Below are 8,780 nucleotides of genomic sequence, written 5' to 3' on the forward strand. Positions count from 1 at the left end.
CAATTCTGAATCATTTGTACCGAACCGTACCCCTTTCCTAGCATAATATGATGAACACTGCACACGATAACGCAAGCATAACGTAGAAGCAATTAGCCAAATTCGCCAACCGTTTCTTAACTCTTCACAATACGAATAGACACTCTCTTAAATAATGGCTGGCCTCTATAATGCATGTTAAACTGCACAAGGTTGCTACCTTACACCAGACTTGTTGATAATTGCTCCTCATGTATCATCTGAATACCTAACAATAAAATCAGACAGGCTTGAAGAAGATAATTAGAAAATTTAATATTTGATGAGCTCTATTGACACGACTAGACTTTATCAATTCCTGATTGTATATGCCCAATATTGCTGATGCTGTTGTCTGTCAAGCAAGAAAGAAAACCACATTACAAACTAGATACACTTTTAAAATTCATAAAGAAAGCTATCAATCGTTCACGAACTGTCACTCAATCAGTTAACCAACCAATTACAGCAGTATTGCACTTGAAGCTTACATACTTTCATTTAAATGTTTCTTCTCATTGTGAACAAAGTGTGCGTGATAATGTCGAACAGACATGATGAATGACCAACAAGACGAGGGTCAGAACAACATGTTGAATGAAGAACATTTATAGCATCAGCACGCGATCTGTAAAAGCTTTAAGCAACATTAAGAAAGCTTTAAGCAACATAAAGTAAGACAGAATCTGACTGTCATCTTGTTTACTATCCACGTCACAATGCCACAGCAACCCAGTAAACCAGTGAAAACAAATTAAGAAAGTCGTCCAATCTTACCTCAGCAACTACACCATTCTCTCCTTGTTTCAACAGATTGCCTGGATTCTTGAGTGACCTATGCGGTGACCGACTCATCAGCATAATTGCACGTGCAGCAGCTTTGAAATTCAATGTTCCCGTGCTCCCATGCCGCGATTGTCGTGGCCGTTTCCTGCAGAAACTTACATCATCCTCATCACTAGAAACCTCCAGGATACCCCCATCAGCCAAAACTACAGCACTACTCCATCTCTGTATCTGTTCTATATTGCACTGACCATTCCCACATACAGAAGTTTTCGTGTCCTCTGCCTCGCTATTTGATTTCATCCGAACGAAATCTTTCGCTAAATTATGAGCATTTTTTAGTTTGTTCCAGAGGCGCTTCCCCCTTGAGATTTCAAGTTCATGTATTTCGGCCTCCTGGCCTTCAATGCATTCCACTAAAGATTCACCAACAGGCACCCTGACCAACAATGTCTGCTTCAGTATTTCCACTACTGGGACTGTTTTTCCCTTTACTAAGACATGAGTAGAGCTAGTTTTCTCCTTAGCCTTCAGTGCAGTCTTTACCGCTTCAGGCTGCCTACCCATGACGGCCATCTTTGCAAAACCCCATTTCTTCGGACTTGTTTTGGTTTCCCGCTTGGCATTCGGATCAAGAAGCTTTCCCTTCTTATTCGATTCAAGCCCGACAACCGTGACCTTTTTACCAGGTTGTTCAGAAACACTGTTTATCCTCCTTCCCAAGCTTGCAAGATATCGACTAAAAGATCCCCCAGCCGTAGAAATCCGGAATGGTGTGTAGTATTTCTTGAAGTCAAACACATTTCCCCCCTCACCCTCTAGAGTCGGATCATCTTTAGGTCCTATTTTCTTGGTGGCTGCATGGCAAGCCTCTTCCCAGATAGCACGTGCTGTAATCCCTCCACCATCCCGTAGAGGCATACCTTCACAGTCACCTGTACCTTTTACAGCCACATCAAAGTCAATGGCCTTCTCTACCTTCATTGGTACCTTGTCACTTCTCATCTGACCTGCAAGATCTGTGTTTGACCCGACATGGCTAACCTGAAACCCCTTACTGATGCGATCTAGTGGATTACGGTTTCTCTCTTCAGCCCTTTCTGACAAAACCCTCTCCTTTCTGACAGACAGTTTAATCATCTGCTCAGGCCTAGGCCACGGCCAAGGTTCGGCACACTCAGCATCGCTGGTTCTTGGATTCCTGTCTGATTTCTCGAGACGTTTAGGATCAGCATCTTTTCTTACCTCTTCCTCTTTCAATAGTACTTCCTTTGAAACCTTTGTCTTCACAGGTCTCGGCTCCCACCTTTTTTCTTCAGGGGCAGGCTTCCTCCTGGCACTTTTCTCAAGTTTTGTTGTCATTTCTAACATTTTTGCATACTCCTGTTCCTTCCTTCTCTGTACTCTCTCATACACCTTATAATCCGCCCTCGACAATATTGGTACCTCGAAATCCGTTTTGTCTTCCTCTTCGTCCTCCACCTTTGTATCAACCTTTACTTGAATGACCTTTTTCTTTGGTGCTGGTTTGACCTCTACCCCTTGTATCTCTGTTGGTCTGGCAGTTGGTTCAGGTATTTCCAAGGAACCAGAAGGCAGGAAATCACTTTTATAATCTCCGTAAAGATATCCAGAAGGTGCAGGAGAAGAAGGTGGGACTCGTGTTATCGGCCATGGTGACTCGACTGGTGGTTCCACTTCCATCTTTCTTCTTGGAGTGTTGTGGCTGCTATTATTTTCGATGACCATGTACCAGCGCTTGGCTCTGATCACTGATCAGTACCAGATATTGGCACCACTCGGCAGAGATCTGAATGTGGAAAGCTGTAGAAATACGAAATTGAAAGCGCTGAAACAATCCATTACATGCCTCTCTAACGTAGTCTTTCTCCCGACAGCAACCACGGAATGAATTGGTTACTTCTTCCTCAAATCAACTGGGACTGGAAGTCAGTGAGGCCACCATTCATTTCAAAGTGACCTTTCCAAATAGAGTCAGAACACCTAACGGGACTCAGACCAAAGTCTCCTCTCCTGCAGACAGTTTATAATCTGAAATTAATTGAACTGTCCTTCATCAAGTTGGATCTCATTTGACAGAAGTATTGAACATTTCCGGAAAGCTCTGCAAAATATCTCATTCAATTTGTCCTGGACATAGATGCGTCTCAGTTAAATTGCCTGAAGAAATAATGGCTTAGCTGGCAATATGGAAATGGTAATCCAAAGTTGTCAGGCAATGTCAAATAAGCAATATTGATATTTCATCCAGTGTTGTCCACCAGCAGCAGGTTAATCCCAGAGTCCAAACATTTGAACATAAGATGAAACCGCATAAATATTACTTGGCCGGTGCTCAATGTCCGACAATCTCCTAAAAAAACGTCAGCAGCAGTCTCGTCCCCAACAACAATGATTTTTAAAAAATGGAAATGTGTGTAGCACCTGTAGCACAATCGTGCAAGTACCATGCATGAATATCTGAACACAATTTTCTTTTCAGTGCATTAAGCATGAAGTCGTGGATGAAACCCTTTTTTGGGACTGAGGTCAGAAGGTCAGTCGAACGAGTGTACCTTCTATTTCAAATATCTTTTGAAATCTTGTAATTGCATCCTCGACAGAATATCTGCTTGAAACACAAAATTTCGAAAGCAAGACAAAGGACCTTCAAAAGTTTAACTCTTCTTTTTCTCAAAACAAGTTCCTAGATCTAATCCAAACTGGCTACCAAGAACGAATATGCCTTCCTACCCTGCGACTTGTCATCAATTCACCAAGAACATGAGACTTCTTTACAAATAAGGCAATAAACATTTTTCCAAAAAAAAAATCAATTTGAAATGAAATTGCAACATCTTTCATACTGATAAAATGAAGTATAATTCTCTATCGCATAGAAATTTCTAATCAAGTCACGCAATAGAAATTATTCTCGGTCTATGATTTTGCACAATACCTCCATCAGGTTCAACTCCATTGTGAAGTTGGAATCCAATTAGTTTTCACTTCTACCCCCCATGAAATATTGCCAAGCTACGGGAAGATGGAGTAAATGACAATGCCTTCACGCCTAATTTGATGATTCCCACTGACATTCGGCTGATTTTATTCTGCAGCTAATTAGAAGGGTGTGATCAATGTGTGAATTTCGATAGAGAAATTGGAAAATGATTGATATTTGATATGAAATGATGTGTGGAATTTAAGTATCATCTATGAAGCGTGCATATCCAAGATAGGTAAACGCATATTTATTCATTTACTCTTTTTTGTGGGACGGGCCTTCAGTTGGTCAGTGGTTTGATTGAAGGAGGGTCATCAGCTTCACAAGACAAATGGCGATCGAGCTGATTTGCTTTTGGAACTACTAGAAAAATCATTCTTTTAAAATGCCCTGATCTTAATAATGGTGCTCGAGAGGACAATGGCAAATGACTTCTTCTCGGTCACAATATTATGAAAGAGCTCCTTCTTTCAATCTTGGTGCTCTCCAACACTCGGAAATGACTTCTTCTTGGTTTCTTGGATACTCTAGCGGACAATGGCAAACGGCTTTGTGGTTTAAATAACAATAATAATCAAAGAATAACAATGGGTACAGACTTATATAATGAAAGAAATGCCTACCTCGTGTGCCGCCTGCTGTAGATCATAGAGATTTAAATCAGATCCATGCGAACTGGTGCTGGACAAACTTTTCTGGGTGTACATGTAAAAAAACTTCTTGGACATGATTGAAAATTTTGGAGGAGCCTTTTTAGAAAGATAAACTTCAACTCTGAACTGATCAGACACTTCAGAGGCAGTGAAACTCGTCAACCAATAAACTTAAAGGATAGGTATACTATCGTCGGTTTAATCATATTGTCCTTTTGTTATACTGCCGCCGCTTATAGAAAACTTCTTTGGTTGCTAAGCACAAACATGAGTTGAAGTAGACATGACTGAATTAGTTTTTAACTCCTTTCAATCTTGGGGTTATTTAGAACTGAAATTGCTGGTGAACTGATGATGACAATGATCATAATAATGACGATGGTGATGAGACTCCTAAATCCTGATACACAATTTTATAACCGGTAAAACCTAATGGTTCTATCGGGGTAGCTAATGGCTGGTACGTTGTCTGTACCAACTTGCAGTTTGAGCAAACACAAGGAGAAAACAAAGTCCTTTCAGTATAGTCTTGCTTAAAGATTGACTCAATTCAACTCTCGTTTGGTTCTTATGCACAAATAGACTTACAAGAAGGGGATATGAAAGTAAACTTTTTAGCAAGTAAATAACAATTACTGCATTCTGAAATATTTCAAACATTGGAGATGACAAGTACTTTAATAACCTTTGGTATGACCAGGTTCAGAAATAACGCCACGTTATAACCAACAACATGAATGTGTAAATGCCATGCTAATGAAGTTTCTATTGTAGCTTGCTGGAATTTTAACATACACAATGTACAATATTTACTTCTCTAAGACTTCATTGATATTTGGATACTTAGACTTTGTGCCATTTGTTTTGAACACCAATAATTTTTTATTGTTAATGAATTGAATGCATTCACACGAACATGTATCAAATGTGTATGAAAACAACAATTAACATTCTTTTGGCAAAATAAAACAGATGAGTGTTTGAATATACAGTAAGTTTCAAGAGCAAATATCTCTACATTGTTTTGTTGATAAATAACTTTGCCCAGATTATTAATTGGTCTCAAGGTTGGCGCTGAACTATTGACAAAAATAGAAGGGCACAGCACCCTGCCCTTCTGAAAGTGCTCCGGGCCTTTTCACAATAACTTTCTAAGCAGCATCATATAAGCATTATCAATATCAATATTTATATTTATATTGTTTTGAAGCCATCAAGCATAATGATTTCAAAAAACCAGCAATGTACTCGAAAATGAAAAGTGTCAACTTAAGTATATAGGTATATGTATAAAAGATCTTTCGACGAGACAAGATCTTTCGAGAATCACAAAAATGAAAAGGTGCAAAAGTTTGGCAGTTTACAATAATAACTGATTTTGGTCAGAATCAAAAAGAGGGTAAATTTCACACCACACGAATATCAATCAAACCAACTGGGCAAACATGACAAACTCTAACAGAAACTACTGACAAACCTTTCTTCTTCTAATTAGACAGGTAGTTCTACTGCTACGTGAATTAGAGGAAGACAGATATATTTGGCTTTTTTCCCACTTACAGTCACTGAGCTGAGATTCACGTGGACACGCTTTTTCATCTGCGCCATCCCTAATTTTGCAGATGGGGGTGCTGTCCGTATGTCCCGTTCCACTAGTTTTGGTAACCCCCCGGGTGGGAGGTTTAGACTTGAAGAAGCCACTAGGTTAGACAAATGATCAGAAACACCAATTAAGTGACCATCTCGAATAGATGGAAATCCCCCTGCTTGGTCGATAGAAGATGTCGCCTGGACCTGTTGGCCAGCAATTGAAAGTCCACCAGCAAGATCACTAGCTTCAGCAGCACCTAATTTGATGGCAAGTTTCCGACTCTTGTGGGGGCTTCCGTGAGATGGAGACAATGTTTTCTTAAACATATTCCTCTTCATTGTTCCGCTATCTCTGACAGCTCCAAGCATCATTTTCATAAATCACCATTATATTCAGGAGAGCACTGAGAATCTGAGATATCCTTACGTGATATGAAATACACTGGGTATTTTTCAACAGATGTAAAATTTCAGCTCCTTGAAAGATGTCATTTTACAAATACCGGATGCCAGATCGTACAAATAGAAAGTTCTGTTTTCTATCGGCACATAAGAAAGGTGATACTTTATCCAAGATGGTTTTAGAAGTCACAGTAACTTCCTAAGAAATACCTGTTTCCTAAACAAAGATTTCTACAAACTTGCCTGAAATGATTCAAATGTGATGATTTAACACCACCCTCGTCTCAGGTTCGGTAAAAAGACACCACGACCATTTCTTCTCAAGAAGATGAAGCAGCCAAGTCTAATTGTCCATCATCGAAAATCCCTCTCCCTACGACCATGATATCACCAAATACTGCAAGGATCTATACCGGTTTGACCATAAATGAAAGTCTACAGTAATTTTTATCAAATCCGATTACGTGGCCATTATGTTGAAACTTTAAGTGGAAAATATTTGTTATTTTAAAATTTGCTATGTGCTCGCCATAAGGTAAGGTCCAAACAACCAGTACCATTGTAGTTATACACCCAACGGCCAATATCACTCACACCAACTAAAACCACTGGTCAACATAGTCCTTTATCAACTCAAATACATGTACCAACACAAAACAAAGTTACATATTGATTAAATACTTGTAAACATTATAATACTTGAGGAGTACAGAGGTATTTTTTGATTCACCCTCTGAACACCACGATTGTCGACTCCTAGGACTGCTAACAAAAACGAACTGTTTTGAGAGTAAGCAAGTCAAGTTGACATTACCCAGGATCAAACTTCTCAAAATGAAGTCTATGCACCCCTTTTGCCAAATGGCTGGCGGAAGGTTCGACACTGTTCTTGAAGGTTACAATAAGACGTCTGGTCGTTACCAGCAAATAATGGCAAAGTAAACATTTGGAACAAAATTTCACAAAGATTTTTTTACAAAATTTGCACTTGACCACCTTCTTGCATTGGCATTTGGCATCCTCTTATACTAATACCGCCACTGGTATCTTTGGTTTTCGTAGTCGTACACACCATCTGCGATAGGCACTATGTGGCAGTAATATTTTTCTGATGTTACACCAAGAACAAGATATCTAGAATCTCTAAGTCATGGCATCCTAAATCAAAGGTAACTATTTTCTATTGAATCTTTAAACCGTAACTGAAGAACATACTTCACCAGTGAATGAGCAACACCCAAAAATAAAACGCCCAAAAAAATCTTTCAAAAATATGTGAAAAAGTTTAGGACGGACTTACCTGATCTTCCATCCATGTTTCTAAAGGTTCCACCCATTTCAGTCGAGAATCTACCAGACTTCTTGACCGCTGGGATCCCAATCCAGAAGCGCTCCAATCAGAAAAATAAGGCAGTGCAGTGTTTGGTCTTAGTTTTGAAGACAACAATGGATGAGCTTGACCCTCGTCAGTGGCAGCGTCAAGGCGGTGGCGAAATTGTCTGCCATAATGATTGTCACTAGGGTCATGAACCATGTGCAGCTCATGGTCTTGATATGACCCATAATGTCCACTGGCGTAATTCTCATAACGTTCATTTCGAAAACGTGTTGCACTACATGTACTTTCGGCAGTTAATGTTGAGACTGCATTTCTAGGCTGAAAGGAACAAATCTGCCATAAGAAAGATAATGGATGCATTTGCAGTGATGATCAAAATTTGTGATGAACTACAAAATATATATACATGTATATACTCCTGTCAAAACTGCACTTCTATCAACTGGTAGCAACACTAAAAGACATGATTTGACTTTACCGGCTCAGAATGGGGCCTTTTCCCTGTCCAAATTAATCCGCATATTGTCACTGCAGGGTCGTCGAAATTTTTCGAATCAATCATTGAAAAATCCTCTGATAAAGCAATTTTTTCTCAAAAGCATGTGGCAGACGACATAGCAAATACGTAGTAGTCTAGTTTTACTGGAACCCCAACTGACCCCTTAAAGTATTCAAATATGTTTTGGGCGATATTGATAAGCCAATTTTCAAACTTAAGATAAATCCTTTTCAAATTGTCCCTTAAAACCCTCCATAAACTCTTACAGGCAACTAGGCATTAGTGTAATTGATCCCTTAATGGATAAGGCACTTTTTGAAAGACTTCAATCGAGGAATAATCCAATATTTTACTAAGAATTATATATTGTATGATCTTCAACTATCAATTTCATACTGGAATGTCATCAGTCGCCTCGCGGAAGCCCGCTATGTCTGAAAGACTCTTCAGGGTCTTTTTTGAAATGTTGGTGATAAGGAGATATGT

The 8,780-nt window shown here is 39.3% G+C and overlaps 1 protein-coding gene across 1 annotated transcript in view; it reads right to left on the minus strand.

The window, feature by feature from the left end:
* LOC135487718 (uncharacterized) overlaps positions 1 to 2,508 on the minus strand; it is a 32,185-nt gene extending 29,677 nt beyond the window's left edge. The window contains exon 1 of the mRNA XM_064771785.1: positions 796 to 2,508. Coding sequence (XP_064627855.1) covers positions 796 to 2,508 — 1,713 coding nt within the window. The remainder of the gene's footprint in view (positions 1 to 795) is intronic.
* Between the last annotated feature and the right edge of the window lie 6,272 nt (positions 2,509 to 8,780).

This window comes from Lineus longissimus, chromosome 5, assembly GCF_910592395.1.
Source record: "Lineus longissimus chromosome 5, tnLinLong1.2, whole genome shotgun sequence".
NCBI classification, from domain to species: Eukaryota; Metazoa; Nemertea; class Pilidiophora; order Heteronemertea; family Lineidae; genus Lineus; species Lineus longissimus.